General features: G+C 34.6%; 1 protein-coding gene across 1 annotated transcript; it reads right to left on the bottom strand.

Annotated features, from left to right (window-relative positions):
* Positions 1 to 966: 966 nt before the first annotated feature.
* LOC100366990 (pre-rRNA-processing protein TSR1 homolog) lies at positions 967 to 23,956 on the bottom strand. Its single transcript, XM_006823423.3, has 22 exons — positions 23,799 to 23,956; positions 22,232 to 22,302; positions 21,068 to 21,154; positions 20,511 to 20,620; positions 18,257 to 18,452; positions 17,538 to 17,608; positions 15,632 to 15,788; positions 14,888 to 15,064; positions 14,649 to 14,799; positions 11,926 to 12,056; positions 10,846 to 10,941; positions 10,374 to 10,444; positions 9,295 to 9,387; positions 8,818 to 8,962; positions 7,924 to 7,975; positions 4,892 to 4,950; positions 4,499 to 4,561; positions 4,222 to 4,305; positions 3,777 to 3,879; positions 2,234 to 2,374; positions 1,549 to 1,623; positions 967 to 1,312 (listed from the first exon to the last, which is right to left on the bottom strand). Exons 1-22 carry the CDS (start codon positions 23,908 to 23,910, stop codon positions 1,137 to 1,139), a joined length of 2,421 nt encoding a protein of 806 aa, XP_006823486.2. The 5' UTR covers positions 23,911 to 23,956; the 3' UTR covers positions 967 to 1,136.
* Between the last annotated feature and the right edge of the window lie 1,550 nt (positions 23,957 to 25,506).

Genomic DNA, 25,506 nt, shown 5'->3' on the forward strand with positions numbered 1-25,506 from the left:
CATTATAGAAGAACACAACGCACACACAGAAATGAATACATTTCACCTGAGCGAGGATTAAAATGATAACTGAAAAATAAACGGGTATTGCGAATTTGTTTTCTGTTCTTATTCGAACCCATATGCAATCACTATCTCGGCTACGATGTTCATCACATTGTTCACTTATTGAAAAAGACAGAGGTCATCTAGAAAGAGATCAACGTACGTGCGAGCTTTGCAATATGAATTCTATTGAAAATGAGTTCCATTCTTTATTTGTTTGTAATTGTTATAACCACATTAGATGTTTCTATATCCTACACTACTACTGCACCCCACTAACTGTAAATAAATTTATCGAATTACTCAAAACGATGTACTTCTACAGCGTTTAGCTGAGTTTGTATTTAATTTAGGAGGGAAGCCGCTGAAATATTGTAAATAATTTAAATATTTTGTATTTAATGTTTTCGGCCGATGGCCATGTATCAGTTAATAAAGATTCTACCAAGGTAAAAGAAATTTCGTTTTATTATGATACCATATACAACACAGTGTCTCATTTACAACTATTTCTAGATAGCTTATAATTGAACTAGTGCTAAATATGAATTCGATGATCTACTGAGCACGCACCCAGTGGAAATATTGACTTAGTTAAGCATCACAAATAATTATGTGCTTAGGAGTTGAAATTTTTTTACATCAGAATATTTAACATTTCGTTGTCCCAATGAATTGGAAGATGGGATGTCAAATTAATGAACGAAAAGGATATCAAACCAAGGAACTGGAAAATAGGACATCAGATTGATGAATGGGCAGATTATATGTGTAACCAATTAACTAGTAGATAAGACGTCAGATTATTGAACTGATCGGACCATCAGAGCAATGAGCAGTCAGTCAAAAGACCATTGAAGTCGAGTGTAGGGGTAAAACTCAACACCACAACATTCAACTGTTATTATTCATGTTCAAAGATTAACTGCAACCATGTTAGTAAAACAAATTTATTTTTTGTTTTGTTTACATCCAATAATACCTTACGTAAAGTCCATTTCACTAAAAAAAAAAATGAATTGATACATTAAAACTGATAATTCAGTAGATTATATTAAACTGTGTTTTTGAATGCTGTTGCTAGGAAACCATTATTCCATTTCTTCATCCTCGTTTTCATCTGAAGTCGGTATTTTGATCTTGAGGTCAAGGGGAACATAAGGGTCAAATGTCCATTTTGGATATACACGTTTGTAAATATTCATAAGTACTGTATCTTGCGATTTGAGCTGTCTATCAAACACACATTTCATATGACCATGGGTGCCTGAGAAGAAAAAAAACCTTACATTAAGCTATATGCTACATATATCATAGGCAAGTATCAGTTATCTATCAGCAGAAATCCACAACTCATAAGAAAGCTGAATATCACTTTTTTATCAACCCCATTCAAGAGGATACATTATATTTTATATATAAACTCACTGCACTAGGCATACAATCATCCAGTGATGTGATATGCCACCAATAGATTCTTTCATACTGACTAACTCAACTTACCAATCGGCTCTTTGATATGCCCTCTTCTTCCCCACTTGGTACGTAACTCAATTGGTTTAAACCACTGTATGTCCTCTGTACAAAAGCAAAGTACATATAAAAGAAATCAGATAAGCATATTTAAGTATAGTTACCATTATTGGATCACTCTGATAGCATGTAGTACAATCTTTTACCTCATATAGAACTCTGTTGTACAGTGAAACAACAAGTAATTCTAAAAAAATGTCTGAATTGCCCATACAATAATTAGAATACCTGCTGATTATTGATTGACCTATGACAGCTATGCTGTCTATTTCTTAAGCTGGTGTAGTATATGGTCATAACATAAATATATGCTCATATATACTAAATATACTACCCAACAATGCTGATAACTGAGGACCAACTATTATATTATATCTATTAAAAGTGCATCCCCAATAGGAGCGTACATACACCAAACACTGCATGTATTATATGCACGATCATTAAAATATGATTTATTTTGACAATAGACAAACTTCTGTCAACAGAAGCGAATGTGTTGCTAATAGAGAAAAATACTCCACCACTGATTTAACTCAATATTTACAAGCAATTTCATCTTATAAATATATTTGTAGAGAGAGACGGCATCTGCAACCTATCTAGACATTACTTGGCAAATGACCATAAGTTGTCATCTACTCATCAGACTTACCTCGATTGAAGAACATGTATCGAACAACTGACTTCTTCTTATTAATTTTAAGCGGGTGCCCACTTAGTACTGCTCTTTTGCACACTATCCTGTCTGGGTTTACACCAAGCAATGTTCCAGTAGCTACTAAATTATGACAGCCTAGGGAGTCAAAAAAAGAAGAAGACAATTAATCTTAATAATCTTCACATGTGCAATGATTTTCTGTTACTATATGTCAGTCTTCTACACAACAGTCATTGAAAATTACACAGTCAATGTCAATTTTGTCAACATTTGTCAACATTTATGTGCTCAACATAAGACAGCAAAAAATAAAAGAAAAACATAGAACACAAGTGAAAGTAAAGCAAGTTGAGGAAATGGTCACCTTCCAACCATATATGGTCAAAAAAATATGTGCACCTGTAACCTAATATGGATGAACATTATACCAGCTTTGATCCAAGTAGACCAGGAAATCTTTGAGAAGCCGCCTCGGACACATAAAAAATGATAATTTAATGTTTTTACATACAATTGGCTGTCAATATTGAATTAATCACAACAAATATGTTAGGACAGACGCATCTCTTGATATTCTATCAATGTACTAAGATTAAACAGAAAAGGTGATTTCTTTCAAGAGAAACTGGCATGGAAATCATAACAGAGAAAATAGCCACCAGTCAGCAATAATCGTTCAAATCACACAAGGAACAATTTCATGCACTTGTAAAACAAAAACAATGACCTATTTAAATGTGTCAATTGAAGTTGGTGCGGATAGTACATGTATAATGGTAGGTTAGTAAAGTGCTGTTATTTTTCTTACTGATGCCTGACATTAGGATTGACACTCATATGACAGATATTATTCAAACTGAAGCCAGTATATTTGTACATTTTTTTGTATTTGTGTTAAATGAGATCAATCAAGGCATGTCAGACATATGGCTTTGGAACAGCATTCGTTGAAACAAAATGACCACCAGTCAGCCATTTTAAATCCGACCTAGGAACAATCTGATCTAAGATACGTATCAAGGTCTCCACATGTTCAATGTGTATACTAAAGGTGAATGAAATATGTTGATACACAAGCAACTTCAAGAACTGCAGAAATGTTGATGAACAAAAATGGCAGCCATTCAGCCATCTTGAATAGGATCATGACACAAATGCATGTCAGTCAAATGGCCCTGGAACAGCATTTTTTAAACAAAATGGATGCCAGTCAGCCATTTTGAATTCGATGTGGAAAAAAAAAGATATGCATTATTAAGGACCAATTATTTTTATGAACATACAAATGAAATATGTCCAACCAAAATCTAGTTCCAGAATAGCAAAAATGCGTGATTTTGATGAATTTTTAGTACTAAAATGGCTGCCATTAGACTACCTTGAATTGGATCATGAAATGAATGCGTGTCATTATGTATGATATGATGTGTGATGTACACGTATAGTTTGAATGTGAACAGTCAAGGTATGTCTGAAATACAGGTATGGACGTGAAATTATACCAACTTATGTATGTATGTCTGTCTTACTAACTCACCATCAATGCCTTCTTTAAATACCATTATAGAAGTAGGTGGGAAAGTGATAGGCGCATATATAGTAGCAACTGTCACTGCATCACTGACCAAAAACCTCTCATACTGAAATGAAAAGAATATTCACAAAATTATATTATTGATGTAACCAATATGACTCAAACTCAAATGAAATATGTATTCATATGCTCATCTCCTCTCACATACATCTTAGGTAGATTGGGATAGGACAACCAGGGAAGAGAAGAATTTATTCATGACATGATCAGAAAAAAATTGTCACATGTCTGTCTAAGCCAATCAGAGAAGGGCTGAGAAATGTTTGGTTATAAAAAATGTTTATGGAGTTATTTTTTATACAAGCAGTCGGTGGCATTTGGTTTTGACAGACACCAGGGTTAGACAGGGTTTGGTTCAGATAAGTTTTTGGATCACAGTGTTCGGTACCTTTTGTTTGTCTCCCACTGTATGCTGAGAAAATACAGGAGCTGCTCTAAATCTTCTACAACCAACTTGGAAGAGTAACAATTCCTGAATAATGTAAGCACAGGTATAAAATGTTATTCCTATAAGGTAATCTAGACATAATGCTAAAAGTACGAGGTAGTAATTAGTGTGCTCGATGGTCTTTTGAGATCATGTGTTATCTTACTTAGGACTTGAACTTGAAGTGCATTTCTAACACATGAAATGTTTGGTCCAGTATTGGATACAGGTTTCTTACCTTTGATTTGATTGGCTTTGTGAAAGATGGATGTTTCTTAATTGCAAAATGTACCACAGACATCTAAAAATTGATGAACATTAATATTACATGTATAATTTCAGTAAAATTAATCATCTTTCTATGTGAACATTACAGTGCTCTGCCCAGAAAAATACCAAAACACTGAAGTTAATTTGGATATTGATATCAACATTCTCAATTGTTTTCTTGAAAACTTGAAATTGGTAAAAAAACAAAAAAAAAACAATATGCATCATGAGAGACTGATTAGTATCTACTGATATATAAAAATTGAAAAACATGAAGAAAGCCACTAACTTTGCATTAATTGCAAAAATATTATGTTTTATATATACATCTTGAATAGAAATGAGAAGGGTGAAACATTACCTTTTGTTCATGCTGTAATAGTCCAAATATAACCAATGGATTGTTGCATTCATAATTGTCTGTTTAAGATAAGAGAAAGAATCGTCAATGAAGAAAATAGAAGCTGCTGACTTTCCCATTTATTAGGACCATGAGGCATGTGTTATCCTATAAATATACCTACTTGGGAGTGGCAAGTGATCAAACACAACAGTTTCCCCCAGAGAGTACTAAACAATAGTACTAGTAGTTGCAAGTGATGCAATGCTGAATGAAATGCATCACTAAAGGCAAATATAATAAAAAAATGTTTGATACTCATAACGGGTTTATTTGTACGCCCATTGCATACCTCAGGTCAAGGATAATTTAAATATGTGGTACAACACCACCATTCAGACAGTTAATGCCACCCACTGCAAATGTTATTGAACCACTTCTGATTGATGTTTAATTGGTTATTTAGTATCAGATTGCACTTGGCACTTGAACACTAGAGTGATGCACTGTTCAGCTAAAAATTACTTTGATGATCAACTTCACAAGACACTTACAATAGTCATAAATATAGCTTCCAATTGTGAAAACAGTTTCAGTCAAATTGGTTGATGTATGCCTTAGATTCAAACTACTATGTTTTTTCTTTTATAGAACATGTACATTCAATAATGCATTGCAATACCCTTTAATAATTATCATATACATGTATTTGAATTCGCACTCTCTCACTGTTTTACAGTAAAACAAGTCATTGAAAATGACACAGTTCCTGTTAAATTTTTGAAAGTTCTCTTTGTGCTCGTCATAATAAAGTGGACGGGTTGTCCCAAGTGGCGTATACAACAGATTGTTTATTTACACCAAATTCAAACACGTCTTGTGTGTTGACCCCTTCGGTTTAAGACATAGCAAAGAAAAAGATAGATCACAAGTGAAAGCATGTCCAAGTTATCACATTTTAAATAAACAAGATGGCTGCGAGTTGGCCATATTTGATCATGTACATGTATCAATTTATGACATGCTAAATATCAATGAAAATGATACATGGGTGACAGAGATGTAGTAATATGGCCACAAAAAAACATTTGATCTTTGATCTGATTATGAAACAAAGTAACATGCATTTCCATTATGTATGTGCCAAATACGAATGAAAATGATACATAAATCTTGAAATATAGTAATAAGGCCAAAAAGTCAGATGGCTGTCAATCAGCCATCCTTGATCCGATTTGAAACAAATTGTCAAGGACATGTATCCTAACATGTATAACGTATGTGCCAAATTTGAATGAAAACTGACAAAGCATGTCAAAGATACCATATTTAAAAAAAACAAGATGCCTGCCAGTCGGCCATCTTTGATCAAATTGCGAAAGAAATTGTCATGGACATGTAACATGTATAATCTATGTACCAGGTTTGAATGAAAACTGACATAGCTTGTCCAAAATACAACATTTTAAAAAAACAAGATGGCTGCCAGTTGGCCATTTTGAATCGAATCGCTAAACCACTACATGTGCATATGTCCCACATAAAGTACTAGGCAAATGCAAAGAATGAACAGAATCGGCCCAAAGGATTCTGAAATAAGACTCCGGACGGACGAACAGACAGACGCACGGACAGATGCACTGATGGTCGGAGGAATGTATCTTAACATGTACAATCTATGTACCAATTTTGAATGACAACTGACACAGCAAGTCCAAAATACGACATTTTCAAAACACAAGATGGTTGCCATTTTGAATCGAATCGCTAAACCACTGGGCACATGCAAAGAATGAACGGAATCAGTCCAAAGGATTTTGACTCTGGACGAACGGACGGAGACCAAATTATAAGTCCCCATTTCGTCTGAACGGGCACTAATTAGATCTTATATTCAAGATTTTTCAAATACGAAAAATATTTATAACTTTGGAAATTACTCATTGACGTTTTTATACAACTGTTTATATTGAATATACAAAATGTTTTACCTGGAAATTTACTGTCAAATGATAACGAGTAAAGATATTATGGTTCATAGAACTAGAAAAGTGAGCATTGCAAACTACTGCATCATATTTAGAATGTTAAATTTGTATCTACCTTAATAATATAATTACAAATACAAATGAGATGCAGAATTACCGTAGGTTACCTGAAATTATAATTAATTGGTCATTTTTCTTTCACTGCGGATGGAACATCTGACACAAAGTTCAAACTACTTGATTTTGAACTTTATCTTTTTTATAATGTCAATGTCAAAATGCCAATCTACCAGAGGATAGTTATGGTGTTAAGATTTCATCAGAATTGACCCCCATCAAATGTGTACAGCACAACATATGCACAACACCTCACAATGTTTCAACTTTTAAATTGTCAGTTAACAAGGTCTTTCATAGTAGCACTTCTATGAGATAAACGTACTAGAATGAAAGGGTTCAATTATCAGTGTTCACTGATGACATCATTTGATTGGCCCTCTAGAGACAAAATGACACCAGGCCAAGCGGACGTTTGTCGTCTGCTTCACAGCCCGTTTTATACCCGATATTTAGGGCATTTCGCAGCACATACAAAGTGTTTTTATCAACAGTATTCATTCATAGATCTCAAATTTCATGTGCCAAAAGCCATCCTCTGCTCCCCTTTAAGTGGAGATATATCAAATAATTCTGCATCTGTTGTATTTTAACATCACTATGATGCTATAACCTTTGTTATTCCTGTTTTACATTTGATTTCACATATAACTCTGAATCATAACAGAAACTGGTCTATTGCGAGTAGACATCATCACAGTTCCCCTCATCACTCCACGAACTTCAAACCAAGAGTGTCCACACTACGAGAATCATCAAATAACACTTTTAAAATAGGACACAACATTGATTGGTGTGAGATAACAATTTTAGTTTGGGATGCAAAACAGGAATACATCTCATGTTGTCTGCAAGACACATTCTTGTTTCACATTTCTAAAGAGACCGCTAGCAATTTGCAGAGTATATGCGGTACTATAGGATGATTTAGTAGGAATGAACACTTACCTATAAATGTCTTGGGTACATTGATGATGTGTAAAGTTACATACCAACCAGGCTGTAAATAAGTTTATTATTATTATAATTTATGCTAATTACACGTTTTTAAAAAAGAATATTGCCCAGCTGAATTCACTATATGCACACAAGATGACATTAAAATACAATTATGGCCGCCATTTTGTATAAATATTAAATTATGCAGGAATTGAATAAACGTGTAACACATCGAACATGGCTATTATATATTGGTTATTTGGAAGAAACATTCAACTGAGAACACACCCATACATATTCAGTATGTACACATCTACGAGACCTCAAATGCAAATAGAGTTCTATGGTATTTGGAATAGAGGATGCAGTGACGGGAAATAATGGAATGCTATTTGAGGAGCAAAAACAAGTCTAGTTGTCTCATTTTCAACGAAATTTCGGTGGCCATCAGTCTATTGTCAGGATCAAATTATTGTAGTGAGCATCTGTTGCATAGCAACCACATGACCATTGAACATAGCAGGTAAGGGGTGCTGTTTTGCGATCTGTGAGTGTACATGTGTACATATAACTGCACTTTACTCAAGATACAACAGTCAGTTAACAAATTAGTAAAACCAATGAACATTTCTCTTCCTCTCAAATTTTCGATGTATACCCCCCCCCCCCTATATTAAGTAGTTTTTGTTTCCTTGGAATAGTATATTTTCATACACATTTAATATTAAATGTTAATAAATTAGCTTTGAAATAAATATTCAATATTACCAGTCAAGATATATATATATATATACAGTATTTGTAGGTAACTCCAGTATGAAATTGATATGAATTTCCATTACATTATGACAATAAGTAAACGTACATTGGAATAACATTAAAATATAACACAACAATGCTTACCATCACTCCAGCATCCCTGTCTTCTTTCAAAACTCTTGATTTAGTCCTGGCAAAATTTTGAAACTGAAATATTCTTGCGTAATCACTCGGTAAGTTTTCTTTAGGATCCCACGTTGATGTACGAAAACTTTGCAAACCTCGGTATCTAAAATGAATATGATGGAAACGATCAATAACTTCAAGAAAGTCTCGCATCATAGGTACTTGTGTCATCGTCACATTCTAGTATGTAAACACCCTCAGAAAGGTCAAATGATAAAAGCCACATAACAACTTCTGAAAGGTCATAGATCTTGGCTCATTCATTGGTTAGGTAAAAACCAATTTAAAAAATATAGTCATCAGTATTAAAACTTTTTACAGACACATTGAAATGTGCAATAACTGTGGATAACACTGTCTAATTATCTGACAGATATTACATGCACTGTGATTCCATCTTTCAACTCCTCAGTGAAATGAAGTCACAGGACTTACTTCTGAAATCTAATTCTAGCAGCTGTATCCATAGGTGTGTCAATTTCATCTGGAAACATTTCATTATGACGTTGTTCAATGTATTTCTCCCACCTAGGACAAAATAGAACAATTCATTGTCAATGATATAGTATTATAGATGCAAGATATAAAACCTGATGTGTGATGTATATGTGAAGTTTTAACTTCAAGACATGCACAAGATATGGCTCCGAGAACTGCATTTGCGAAAACAAAACAGGTGCCAGTCAGCCATTTTGGGTATGATCACAAAAATGCATGTGGTTTGTCTGGTGTGAAATACACCCGGATACGAACAAATGCACGCTCGCGCATAGAGGTCATGAGGAATTTATAAATCGCTGTTTTCAGACTAATAATCAATTTGTTGTCAGAAACTATTTTGATAGTAGTCATTCACTATCAAAATAGCCAAGGTTTTCGAAGCGCCCTCTATAAATTCTGCATTAAAAACTTTTGTTTGTGAAACTTGACCTAAAGTCAGTTTAATCTGCATCCAATAGTACATTCATAGGTAGCATTGCCTTCAAATAAACTGTTGTATCAAGAAGATTTATGGGCATTTGGGGAGGGGGCAAAGTCACACAAGCAAACACCAAAAACATTTTATTTTGCCCCGAAAAATACCCATAATTCTTTACTGTAGAACAGTTTAGCTGAGTAGACGCTATCCTCAAATGGCCTAACTGAAAAACTTAAAAAAACAATTTTATTAAGTGAAATATGGAAATTATTATATTAAAGTATCATCTTTCACTGTCATGTTTCAATGTGTTTCCCATGCAACATACACTACATGTACAACACATGTTCACAAAAAGCACATGCTGCACAACAGAAGTGACACTTTATTAATAATTTTCAAATATCATTTAAAGTACATGTATAAAACAAACTATAAAATAAAATTTGTAATTGTATTTGCCACAAAATGAAATACATTGTAACTGAAAGTGCATCCAAATATTTGATGACATATCAGTTGAATGCTTTACTGAAAAACAACAAGTATCATCTGTTGACTGATAAGAACCAGGAAGATCAAGTTGAATACTTACATCAACCTTTCCTGTTCCTCATCAATACCTTTATCATACTGTTCATCGTCGTCTATCTCTGTCATTGTCATCTGAAACAAATAAACATGGCAAAGTGAGATAAATCTAAGAATGTGCAAAAAAAAACTGCATTTAGTGACAGTAATTAAATTAAGTACTTAATTACCACTCAGAATAAAATGCATTTTTTTTTTTGCGAAAATTTGACATTGGTAATTTTTGAAGCAATTCCCATAGGAATCCAAAGTTATATAATAGAGCATTATTTAATAAAAAGAAAAATAGCATTCATCAGAATTTCTTTATAATCCGTACCAACTATAAGTTTATACCAAAATTCTGCTATCTATCTTATAACTACACTCGATTTTTTTACAATATGAGCTACCAGAAAACATTTTCATCACTGGAATCTCAATGGATGACACTGCACTACTGACATAGAATGACGACACTGAACACGTTGACGTACCGTTTCATAATCCATTTTTCCTCCATCTTCTTCACTATCTTCCTCTTCTGAATCCTCTATGGCAGCAAATTCATCATCATCATCACTGCCAGAATCCTAAGTATATAAAGAACACAGAAAACAATAACATTGTTTAGAATCTCATCTTATACATGTATATTACTTTGCATAGCATAATGGCAATCATAACAGTATATTTATTAAGCATTTTCTCATACTTGGGCTTAATTTGAAAGTATATGTACAAATTCCACCATGAAAATAGCTACTTATGGCTACTTTACTTCATAATGCGGTAAATTATTACATAACCACTGTGCATATCATACTGATGATATAGTAAAGTAAATTACATTCAAAATGTATGTATTACAACAGCACCTAGACAACAATGCATATGATCTTTTCCATGATGCATTGACAGTGACACTAACTCATAACACATTGTTCACATTTGACTTGTTTATTTTGAATAATTAATAAATGTACTATTGTCAAAAACAGTGATCACAACCGCAAATGAACTGCCATCCAATCCGGTGTCAAGCTGAAATTCTGAGTACACACTTAATTCTCAGATTGTAACTCATATGAACCATCAAAGTCATATTTTTTTCAATACAAATTAATGTGCATAATGTGACATGCTGTCTATGGAAAGTTTGACCATGTTTGGGCAAGGCATGCCAGAGATGCATCCTTTATGCCTCTGGAACCGTATTCATTAAAACAAAAATGGCCACCAATCAGCCATTATGAATCTGGTCTGAAAAACAAAATGATGTGCATCAAAGTCCCAAAATGTTCAATGTATGTACCAAGTTTTAATGAAATCCATCTATTCTGACTGATATCTCATTCTGGAATCTTGGAAATGCTTGCCCTTGATGAATTAAAATCTTGAATCGTGAATGGACGTGCATATGTAGTCAAAGATACAAGATGTGTGAGTGAGATTGAATGTGATCTGCAATAGGATGGAAGAACACACAGGGGTCAATTCATAATTCCTCCTTTTCGTACCGTGTTCAAAAACGGGACAAACAAGTGATATCAGATAATAACATATATCCCACTTACGCTTTCATTATCATCATCATCATCAATGACTTGTTCATCGTCATCTATAATCCATGCCGATTGGTACTCGGATGTTCCTTTTGGTACCTTCTTTAGAATTTTACGCTTCTGTGCAACAGCTTTCTGGGCAGCTGGAAAGATGAATTTTTGAATAGTAGAGAACAAATTTAAAAGTAGAGTCATGATGTTTCACAGTACATAGTATCTTAATATAAGGATGAATATGGGAAAATCATCAATACAAAATTTGAAGGTTAACAACTTTTAGAAAGATAAAAGCTTCCATCTACAATGGATCATATTTGTGTAACATATTACACAAAGGACATCACTAAGCTTTACGAAAGCATCACAAACTCATATAAACTGAAACGCAGTTGAGGTTGAAAACATTTATTTTATCTGCGAAAACTGACTACATTTGATCTGTATCATGCATAACATTATTTTGGTTACATCAGTTTATTTATTCATGGTAGTCTAATATTGGCAACAGACATTCATGCATACATGTAGTGACAAATGATGTTGAGCTTTGAAAAAAAAAAGTTCAATGTACTACAGTATATTTTTTCATCAAAACTTTTGAAAACAAGCCATGCATGGCACAGTCCCCGTTAGTTATCAAATTTAAGATATATAGTTTTGTTTATAGTAATATAGCTGGAATATAACCATGTCAGGAATATGATTTTTTTAACATTAAAATTATTGACATTTGTATCTGATCGTCAAACAAGTACTTGTCCATATCGAGAGAAATTGCTCTGGAACAGCAATCAAAATCAGCCATTTTGAATACATATATATATATAACATGATGTATAACGAATATATAAAATTTAAATATAATAAGTCAAAGCATTTAAAAGATATGGCTCTAGAAGCCCAATCATTAAAACAAAATGGCCGCCAGTCAGCCATTTTGAATCCAATCTGAAAAATAAAAAGTTTGAACGAAATCCATCCATAAATGCTTGATATTTGATGATTTTTTAGCACAAAAATGACCACCATTCGGCCATTTTGAATAGGATAGTCAAACCAATATATCTGTTTATCTATGACATGATGTATAATGAATATTTAAAATTTGAACATAATCGGTGAAAGCAAGTCAGAGATATGGCACGAGAACCATTCATTAATACAAAATGGCCGCCAGTCGGCCATTTTGAATCTTATCTGAAAACCAAAAATATTTGCATCAAGGTCCCATAATGTCTAATGTATATACCAAGTTTGAACAAAATCCATCTGTAAACAGCTGAGAAATGGTTGATTTTTAGGATTTTTTAGCACAAAAATGGCCGCTATTCAGCCATCTTGAATTAGATCGTAAAACAAAATGATGTGCATCAAGCTCCTATAATGTCTAATGTATATACCAAATTTGAACAAAATCCATCTGTTAACAGCCGAGACATGCTTGATTTTGATGATTTTTAGCACAAAAATGGCCGCCATTCGGCCATCTTGAATCAGATTGTGAAACAAATTGACGTGCATATGTATAATATCATGTATGATGTATGTGTGAAGTTTGATTGTGATTGGTCCAGGCATTTCTAAGATACAGGACGCACGCACAGACGCAGGCATGCACGCACACACACACACGCACACACACACACACACACACACACACACACACACACACACACACACACACATACTTGTATTGAAATATGTTCCGAGGACTCCATTGGATTAACTTTTAATATAGTTGAATTAAATTTTAATATAGTTGCGATATGAACTCGATTAAAACGCGTTCCTATATAGGGTTGCGTTTTAATTGGAGTTTAATTAAACTCAATTACAATGCAATACAATGGAGAATTGCAATTTAATTAAGTTTAATTAAACAAGAGTTGAATATCCCGTGACTGAACATAGAAATGTTTGCGAAGCTTAGGTTTAGTATCGGGGTAAGGTATGGTATAATTATATTAATATTAATATAACGTGAACCATACCTTCCCCCGATACTAAACCTAAGCTACGCAAAACGTATTAATAATCGAATTAACTATTAATATAAATTATGTTTTCCGAGGACTATGAAAAAGGTCCTCGGAAGGTGTGTATGTCCTCGGAAGTAGCTATATATCTGTATTTTTGTCCTCGCAACATATAGCAATCCAAGTACACACGCACACGCACACACACACACACACGCACGCACGGACACACGCACGCACGGACACACGGAGGTCAAAAACATAAGTCCTCGTTTTCTGACTGCATCCGAACAGGGACTAAAAATGATTCAAAAGAAAATGCAGATTATTATAAAATTATTTCCCATGGGAAATCCAAGTGACGTCTGAAAAATATTTGATATCAATACAGCGTGCCATATTTTTGCGGTATTTTACAGGGTATTTTCATCCTACCATATTGGGAAATGCGAATTCCAAATATGGAATGATTACACATGTAAGCGTCGTCTAATAATCGAAAAAAATATGGCTGCCACCAGGGTTTGACCGGACTCCACACATTGATTTCACACGCTGATTTTGGCATTTCCAATGGTGTATCCTTGGAAGGAAAAGATGTACAATAAGGTTATTACGAGGATACCTCAAAGTATGCACTTAGACAGTACGCCGTGCATCGACCTCTGATGCGCATCGGTCGATACTTCTACTGTACTGTCTTCGTGCATACTTTGAGGTATTCTCGTAATAACCTCATTATCACACAAATAAACCAACCTTCAGCTTCTGCAAGTTCGTCAACTGTCGGCCATGTTTGTTCACCCTCCATAGGGTCAGGTATGACTTCAGATTCTAAAGATTCTTGTTTTGAAGGATTAGCTACTTCTAACACTTTGATATCTTCATCCATAGGTGAAGTATCATCATCCTGTAACCATGGAAACAGTGTCTCATTGACATCAACGAATATTTTTAATACTCTGTAAAATATTTACATCGATTGCAGAAAACCTTACCACTTGCATGTTCTCTTTTTTGTTCTTCACTACTCTGGGGTTCAAAGGGCAAGGGTCAGATGCCAGGTCAATCTGTTTCATCTGAAAGTCCCCGAATCCAGGTAAATGGACTATTCCATTCACTGATAGGGGAGAACCTCGTAGAAAACCAGTTACTTTTAAAGTCCCAACAACATCCTGCAAGAGAATATTTTTACCAACTTGAATTTGAAGGAATTAATTTTCAACAAATCAGATTACAGGGTAAAAAATCATAATAAACAGAAGAAAGAAACACTTAATAGAAAGGTCAACACATCAAATGCTGATAGCTACATGTATGTTGCAGCAGCCATTATAAAAATAATTATTAAACAATTTTTTTAAAAAATAACTACAAATAGAGAGTTAGATAATTTCAATATATGAAGTCATACGGTTATCACATATAGTTTCAAAACCATTACATTTTGTAGCAGCGAAAAATTCGCTGGGTCCTATGACAGTAAGTGTCAACATCTTTTGCTAAATTAAGTCTTGTACCATTCTGTAACCATGTATGGCCAAACACTGAGTTGCAGTGGTTGTCGCAACACATGTTTGATATGCATTTCATGCTACGTATACAAACTGTGTAAAATACACTGTTTATTTACATGTAATAAAAACACTCAATAAGTGACAATCGTTGTTAATGTTACAATGTATAGTCGGCAATTTAGATTCTAAAGAGTAGAGATACAATTGTTCATCTTGGGTACTTACTGAATCACTGTTGGGTTCAAAGGTTACATTTCTGGCTAAAAGATGCGGCCTAATATTTCTGTATTTCAACTCTCTGAGTTTCTGATTTGATATTTGTCTGAGTAACAGCAATGCATCCTGGTCACTATCTAGAGTATGCAATTTCTTCTCTGGAAATCTGAAAAAAATATACTCTTTCATTGGAAGGCTGGGCACCGGCAATATATATTTTTTTTTTTTTAAATACATATAAAATTTAAGAAGTTATTTTTGCAATCCCACTTTGTATGATCTGCAGAAAACCTCTCACTAAACCTTTTAAGCAGTCCAACTTTGTACAATCATAGAAAACTGCTCACTGGCCCTTGTAAGCATCATAATGGCTTTAGGATTTTGCACAGTTTCTAAGAAATCTTACCAAAAAGCCTTCCTAAAATAAACTACCGAGCTAAGTCATACAAACATCACAATGCACACATGCAAATGGTCTTCAGTGAACGCAATGACAATTTTGTTTTTGGCACTTACTGTAAAAAGACTTTTTGGGTGTCTTGTATGGAATTTATTTTCACTGATTTTTGATGAGTTGAATGTAAAATATTTGAAACAAGTCATTGTCAATGACATGTCCCCGTTCCGTTCATGTTTGAGTGACATATACATTCAAAGCAGATCATGACCGAAATGCACCTGCATATGTACAACACATTGTTCTAAATCTGAACAAAATCCATGCATGCATGACTGAGATCAGGTTCCGGAATTGTGAAAATACGTGATTTTGATGCATTTTCGGCCTTAAAATGGCCATCATTCAGCTATTGTTAAGCGGATCACGAAACAAATGCACATATCCATTTGTGACATGATGTACCATGTGTGTGTGAAGTTTGAACTTGATCAATCCAGACATGTCTTGGATACGGATCCAGAACTGAATTTATTAAAACAAAATGGCCGCCAGTCGGCTATTTCGAACTTGATCCGAAAAAAAAATGATGTGCATCAAGGTCCTATTATGTTTAATGTATGTACCAAATTTGAACAAAATCCGTCCATGCATAACTGAGATCCGGGTTCAGAATGGTGAAAATGTGCGATTTCAATGCATTTTCGACCTTAAAGCGGCCGCCATTTGGCTATCGTTAATGAAATCATGAAACAAATGCACATACATATTTGTGACATGATGTACCTTGTGTGTGTGAAGTTTGAACTCGATCAATCCAAGCATGTCTCAGATATGGATCCAGAACTGAATTCTTTAAAACAAAATGGCCGCCAGTCGGCCATTTCAAACCCGATCCCAAAAAAAAAATGACGTGCATCAAGGTCATATTATGTTTAATGTACGTACCAAATTTGAACGAAATCCGTCCATGCATAACTGAGATCCGGGTCCGGAATGGTGAAAATGTGTGATTTTGATGCATTTTCGGCCTTAAAATGGCCGCTATTTGGCCATCGTTAATCGGATCATGAAAAAAATGCATGTGCATATGTCCCATATAATGTGTGATGTATGAGTGAAGTTTGAACTTAATCGGTCCATGCATGTTCGAGATACTGGTGATCACGGATGCACGCACGCACGGATGCACACAGGGCAAAACATAAGTCCCCGTTTTCGGACTACGTCCGAACGGGGACTAAAAAGGTATATATTCGCTGGATTTTGTTTTCACTGAATCATCCCCCTTCAGTGAAAATTAATTCAAAGTGAAAATAATGTATTTTACAGTAGAAGCCACAACCATTTCGTGATTTGTTGCCAAACCAAATGATTTCATCATTTCTTGTGGTGATCACAATAATCAGTGGACGGTGTTAAAATATCAGTTCAGGACTGTCAATGACATTGGAAACACACATCCACGCAATTATGAATGAATGAACATTGCCTAATATTATATACATCAAGTGTTACCTTTTCTCTAGAACTTTCTGCAAATTTCTTTTTGCATCTGTCCTTTTCTTGATTGGCAAGTCATTCAAACCCTGGTAAGACAAGTACAGATATTGGATGTAATACTGGAGATGCATATATTGTATACTACTGTAAAAGGGGTAATTATTCACTGGGTTTTAATTTTGCTTATTTCGCTGACTGGAAAATGCGCTAAATTAAAACCCAGTGAATATGTAAAATTGAGCATAGAACACATTACCTAAATGATAAAAACCCACTGAATGTCCCTGAAATGCTAAATCAGTGAAATTTACGAGTGCCAGGTTGAGTAGTGCAGTTACAGGAAGGTGGACTCTCCATGCACTCTACTGACAAACTGAGGTCTGCTGTGATGAAACACTATTTCAATGGCATCCATTGACGCAATAGAAAAACATGTATTGTTATAGTGATCTCCAAAACCATCTTATTGCAGTTACAGAAATTTCAATTAGGTAAAACGAAATTCACAAATGTTAAGCTTGAAGCTTAAAAATGAAGGAAATCTGGGTCCACAACATTCATATGTGCCCCCCCCCAAAAAAAAATAATAAGGAGCACAGTGCAATGAACATCAGTGCCTATACTGTGAAAACAGGTCAATTAAACAATGTCCTTTTCTATATATAAAGTTAGCATTTCCATTCATATATCATGGCAATTATTTTAGACAAAGTTGATACTTGTATAAAGCTTACCTGTACAACATGAAGTGTAGCTGGTAGTCCCTGGCCAAACAGACAAGACAGACAATGATCCCCAAATTTATCCCATCCATTATCAGCGGACATTACACATAGTAAACTGTCCGCGACCTTAGCAATGTCTAGTATAGCTGTCATACCATCCATAGACGGGGCAATAAACGAGACACGACTTTTAAATCTAGGTACACTGAAACCAGAACATGGTTTATATCTTACTGTTATTATAATGTTCATACAAATCTGTAGTAGTAACAATTTCCTCAAAGGTTTGTCAAATCACAGTCTTGCAGTCATCAATATGATGCAAACAATAGAGGTAGATGTGTAGATGTAATCAGTGAGTGAACAAATCACAGTTACATATCTACATACAGAGATGTATATATTTATTTTGTAGGGAAACTCCTCTGATTGACAATACCATTGTTATATATACCAGATATTAAGACTTCCCCTTAATAGTTTACAGTGTTTATGAGGCTAACCATGTTAATTGATAATTGTTAATCAGATAATGGTTTTTAGTGCAAGACAGTTGTGAATAGTGCTAAATGGTTCCGATGACTGCATAAAATTTCTAAGAATCCCAGTACTTAGGTTGTACCGGTACTAATTCTTGTTACAACATGACAGAGGAGTTATCTAAGTTAACTTTTTAAACATATTATTTCTTCTATTTCGATGACATCATACACATTTCTACATGTATATATTCGCATTATCAGCCACGATAATTTTCTGATTATTTTGACTGTTTTTAATTAGCGCCCTCAACGGAGCATGAAATGTGTGCTTGATTGTTTGTTTTAGGGACGACGTCAAAAGATCGATGTCGGATAAAAAAACTTAATTCCTTTAGTTTTTTTCCAAACCCCTCTACCCCCCACTGAAACTTAATTGATAAATATTGGTCATGGCGTCAGACTACATTCACCATTAAATACAAATTGATAATCGGACAGTAGTATTGCATAACAGTTGGTTGTGGGGTGGGTGTAAAAAGATTTTACAAATGCACCTCATTTGACGCACAAATTTACACTCGAACCAAACCATTTTTCTGTTTTTTTTCCCTTTTCGGTTATTTCTGTCCATGATTGGATAGAAAAAAACGAACTACAAATACTCCAAGATTTTTTTGACTTCATTAAAAAATAAAATCGTTTTTGTAGGATGGAAACTTTTTGAGGTCAACCCCCCACCCAAACTAAAGGAAATAAGTTTTTTATCCGACAAACTAAATCTTTTGATGTTGTCCCTTATATGGCTGCTGTGACTGTGGTATGTTGGTCAGTTATATGGATGGATGGTTGCGAGGGGGGGTGTAAGAAGGAATTTATCATTAGGCAACCATAATGAATACATTGCTTGGTAAGAGTTTACTATATATGGGTATATTCCTGTTGTTTTTGGTCATAATTATATGAATTCCACATCTGTATACATTCTTTTTGAAATCGTTTGTATGTAAGTGTGTTCTGATACAAATTTGGACTCAATTTAATAAAATATTTTAGAAATTACGGTGAAATTTTAATTTGTAAGGGGAGTTGTCATGAATGTTGAAATATTGTAATCGGCTCAGGTACAAGGTTGAGTGAGATATAATCGGTGGAGTAGTGTGTTCTTATAATAGTATACTATTTCCTGATTAGTTATTCACTGAGATGTTATAAAAATGACCAATTTGCCAAGAAAGATATAAATTAATGTTTAAGAATAGCCTGTGTGTGTAGAAGGTTTCTTGCTTATAAACATATACTGGTAATTGATGTTGATTACCTTAGGTACCAGGTTAGTTTGTGGTCACGGTATATCGCAATCCCAAGCATATCATCATATTCATTATTTGTAAATTTTGGACTGAATGAACAATTTCACATGGACAAAACATGCCTACAAGTACATACAGTTTTTGGATTGTGCACTTCAATTATATTCTGATCACGCAATTTTCAGCTCAAAATGGCCGCTTCACAGTAGGACTTAACTCGGTAGGAAAATCACAGAATTGATACAGACAGTACTAGTACTAGTCATTTAGTCGTATTCATCCATTAAAGAATATTGTATTCACTATATCAGTAGTGCATTGTGTTTATGTAAATGACAAACTGTGTGTCTGTGGCCAAAGTAAAATATATAATACAGTATATGCAATTTTTGGTTAATATTGTAGTCTACACATGAACCAAAACTCAAACATCATTTGGAATGTCAGTCATTGGAACTTTTTTCAACTTACACAATATTTGTTATGTTGTTATTGTGCGTAATTATCACAGATTCTTCGCACGACTTCAGAGAGTTTAAAACTTTGTTGACATCAATATCAGAAGACAATGGTATGATGCCCTAATAAGAGATATGAAAACTATAATTAAAGATACAAAGTTATTCAGATAGAAAATGCATGGCTTTTTGAAAAGGTTTCTATAATGCAAATGTGTTGTGATGAAAGAGTGAAGTAGTAGTCCACGTCATTCCTTTTATGTCATGGTTATTGTTTTGTATTAAGATTATTTAATACAAGAAGCTACGAGTTTAATGTTTAACATTTATTTACCAAAGCCTTTAAAAACATGCACTGTAGGTTGTTTTGAGGCAACATAATATCTTCTGAAACAGAAAACAAAACAACCCTAATTCTATCATATGTGGCCCAATTTACCTGTACACAAAAATTAAAAAATATTCACGAGGCACAAGTTTCAAACTTTTGTAATAAAGATACAATTTGTGTTTAAACATGGTCAATAATGTGATGCTGCAGTTACACTTAGTGTCATGGTTAATTCTTACCACTAGATGTGGAGCACCAGATGCTGTACCAATATTTCTTTTTTTCATAATGACTTCTCCTCGTTTTCTCATCATATTCTGTTTTGCCTGCAAAAATCAAAGAAACCTTAGAAAAAACTCCTGTGTGCTGGAGTATTGGAGGCATATTACCAGTAATAGTTAATTCAAAATCTAAGATTACCCTTTCAAACAAGACGCTTGGTAACTAATGTCTGCTATTTGAGATGCACAACATGAAAACTAAAGAAAAAGACTCTCACTGCCAGCGAAGTAGCCAAGTCAGTCAATGTACAGTGGGTGCATGGACCAACACTAAAACGGAAACAATCACAAAATGGATCCGTAAAGGGGGCTTCAAGATAAAAAATGAAATGACGATGACAAAGAAACAGACAACAAAGAAATCACAAAACTCATTCAGTAAGTTGCAGACCCGCAAATACAGTGTTATAAGTAATAAGTATATCGACTGAAGCAACGTATGACCACAAGTGGGGAATTTTATTGCAGACAAGGAAAACCAAGAATCCAATGATATATATAAATTGCTAAGACAGTCAAATTATCGGCCCACACAACATCAGTGACTTGACATGTTGACGAGATTACTGAATTTTGCGATGAATAAAAGACTCCTTACTTAGCTATCCAAGACCTCAAAATTCTAACCAAAAACAAAATCGTTGAAAGAAAGATGTCGTTTAAAGCAGTAATCACACATTTTTTTTTACATCATAATTTGATAGCAAAATCAACTTTCTGCATAAATTATGATAATTGTGCTCATATGAATTCGCGATGTGATGACCATGTCATTCAAAATTAACACCTTCAGATACAATATACAGAACTTAGTCTGTTGCAACTTTTTGAGTACTAAATGATTACTATTACCTTAGTTATCTTAATATTTATTGATTTCATATATATGTAAATATCACCGATTCATGTCTTGTTTGGTAAATTATTTGGTTTAAACAATACATGAATGTAAATATAATCACTGGAGCCAAAATGCACTGTCTTTTATTTGCCTAATGTTTACAGCACATGTAATTGTTGTTTCAATTGTAGTCACGCCCACCTAAATAAACCGCCTCCCTCTGATAACCGACCATAGATCTCAGTCCCAGCCATGGTCGATTTTGACAGATTTTACTCTACCTTGTTTCTACGATCTACTTTTCTCATCTCATTTCTGGCTCTCTTGCTCAGTACCTTGGCTCCAACCTTTCCTGGCATATTGAGAAGAGAAAAAGTTAAAGTATTAACATGTAAATAATGAGATAAAGATCGAGATCTCAGTCGAATCATGCACGTACTAGAGATGGACGCTGCACTGTGTTTACTCGCTTTGATGTATGTGCGTTGCCGCCACCAGATTACTGTAAATCCAGATCGTGTCTGCATAATTTCCTATCCACGGAAAACGAACACACCTGATTATAGCTCGGTTCATCTTCGTTTTGTCCCAAACGCCCCAACGATCTGTTTCTGATCGTCAAGAGAAAACCAAATGGCGACGAACAGCCAACAGAGAATGTTTGGTTTCGGTTCGGATTTTGTTGATCCCGACATTTTAGAACTAGACGATAATGATTTTGATATTTAAAACATTGAAACTGTCGACTCAGTCGTCCCTGAAGAAGACGAACAGCAGTATTGTTTCTCGCGAGAGCCCATCATGAACATGAAAGCTAATGTTAAAGAAGTCCATGTTTAACATCGAATTACGGCGACCAAACTTTTCCGAACATTTCAAGCTTTGTGCCATCTGTAAATTTCACTTGAATTGAACATCGGATAAAAAAATCGTCATCCGCTCACACCGGGTTTACTGGCAATATTAAATTAAAATTGTTAACAAATGCAGAAGATCGGTACAAACATGCTCAAAAACTTGCCTAGAATATACGGATCTGCGTTAAACCTTCGATTTACAACTTAACATTGTACCAGCTCACGGGCAAGGTCTGTACTATTTTTTTTACCCAATATAATATATAATTTAAGATTCAAATCTTGTCGTGAAAAATCAAAACTAAGATCGGGCGGCAACTCAGCCAAGATGAAAGTACGTCTGTCTATTCATAAATTTAAGATGAGTACAATAGAAAGACAATGCGTCTTATCAGGAGTGAATCACCGTGCAGCGTCCATCTCTAGTACGTCCATGGACAAATAAAGAAAGGTAGGTATTTATAGGTAATTTGAAATTACTTTGGTAGCTTACATGTGTTTACAATTGATGTGTATCTTTTTCATGATTAACCATATAAAACTTACTTGTATATATTCTGTAAACAAAAAAATTTACTGTGACGACTGGCAAAATAATTGTGGTGTTGCCATATACATTACCTCCATGCCATATATGTTAAGGGACACTGGAGGGGCAAAGCTGGGATTACTGATTAGAGTGAGTGAGTGGGCCCAAGGCCTAAGAAACTTTTCTTTAATTAAATACTGAACGTAACACGGCTAAGAACACGACACTTATCATCGGGCCCGGTATCATTGGGCAGTGGGACGTATAATATTTCAAAATTCGCAGGATATACGTTATCCCACGAGATAAACGGTGCGCATTGCAGACATGCGTCCATTTAACAACAACGACAATCAGCTGTTAAAAGTACTCCTCACACGTGTTCAGATTGGCCAGCGAAAATTCATGAATAATGACGATGGACACAATGTATCCACAAACTAGTGGCGTCTATATCCTTACCTTTAGTGTCTTTATCAATAATACCCTTGCTTCGATGACGTCCTGTTTTGTGGGACTTGTTTTTCTGTTTAAAAATCCCCGGTCTGTGACTGTGTTCGCTGTCGGCCGCCATGTTGAATTTCCCAATCCAATGCAATGCATCGTGGGTTTAGAGCGCCATCATCTTACACTATTCAAGTGCTTTTGTTTTTGTGTTTTTAAAGTTCGGCAAATTCTGCTAAAGATAAGCACGCGCGGATTTAAGGGGAAGTGCGCCGCCCTTCAGCCCGCAAAAAACAAATTGACAAATCAATTGACAAACCCAGTCCACCGGAGGTCCACTTCGGCCACATCAATATGAGCCCCTACCAAATTTCTGGACCCGCCAGTGATACAATGCAAGTGCATAAGAACAAAAGATGTTACAAACATCGAGTTACAAAAATGCCCACGCCCATATATTATAAAACACACCCACTTTTAAGAAACCACGCCCAAAACTAGATGCTCACATTAACAGTTAACAGAGCTTCGATTTACGCGCTTCTTTGAACGTCCACATTTAGTAACAAATTTCGTGTATTGGCAATATATGCCACTTCTAGTTTTTTGAATAATACGTTTTGTCAATTTATTATATATGAGTTTACATTTACCAACTACCTTGGAAAAATGTAACAATTTGCATGTGAACCGTAATGCTGCTGCAGCTTTAATTTTGTGTTTATTTTACTTTTATATTTCTGTTGATACAGATTGGCTCAACAAAAAAGTGTAACAGCAGTTACTAGAAACAGTGTGTAACTCATTTATAACTAGTGGTGAAAAAACACATTTCCATCATTAGGATGTGTAACAGTAGTTAATGGATTTGCTAATGCGCTCTCTGAACTTGTGTACACTGGGGGAAATAACGATACAGTTGTGCTAAAAGCACCGACGAGCGACAGTTCAACAGAAGGCACGTGCAAAACTTTTTATTATGTAGTTATTTTATTTCAATTTCTGTTTCTAAATTCAAGTTGGCTGAACAAAAATCAGTGTAATCAAGGTTATTAGAAGAACACGACCAGGGCCTAACACTTCTGTGACCAGTGCCCTGAAAACACAATCCCCCCCCCAATTCTGACTAAATTGTTAATAGATTTGCTAACATGCTCTCTGGACTTATCTATACACATTTGCGATCAAATAACTATTTTAGACAGTAACCAAAGTTTATTTGGAAACATTCTTGTGACACAGTTATATTGAATGTAAATGACACTTTAATTGTTTAATCAAAAAACCAACATTACTCTGCTAAGCTTTACGCTTGTACAACACAACCGAAAATGACAAACATGGACAAATTAATAATGTCTTGTAATTATCAAGTACAATAACTTTAAAGGTCAATCAGGTTCTGCCGTCAGCCACTGCGTTGTATTATTGCCCCTCACAAATTTACCACTGTTGACACTATTTCTATAAGGTAAGGTAAGCGAGGTGTGCCAAATATTAATATGTAATAGTTTATTCGTGTTAACCATCCGATCCATTTAGTATATGAAAAAAAAAACACACACATTTACTGGGTCTGGACGTGGACAGAAAAACATAATATGAAGTTACAATTGCCCTTTAATGCATAGGAAATGATTGCTACACGTTCAATGTCACTCTCATTATCTGATGCCATAAGTTTATAAAAATCAAATTGTGTGGTAGATTTTGTAAATACCATGGA

This window comes from Saccoglossus kowalevskii, chromosome 3 (genome assembly GCF_978046115.1).
Source record: "Saccoglossus kowalevskii chromosome 3, keSacKowa6.1, whole genome shotgun sequence".
NCBI lineage: Eukaryota > Metazoa > Hemichordata > Enteropneusta > Harrimaniidae > Saccoglossus > Saccoglossus kowalevskii.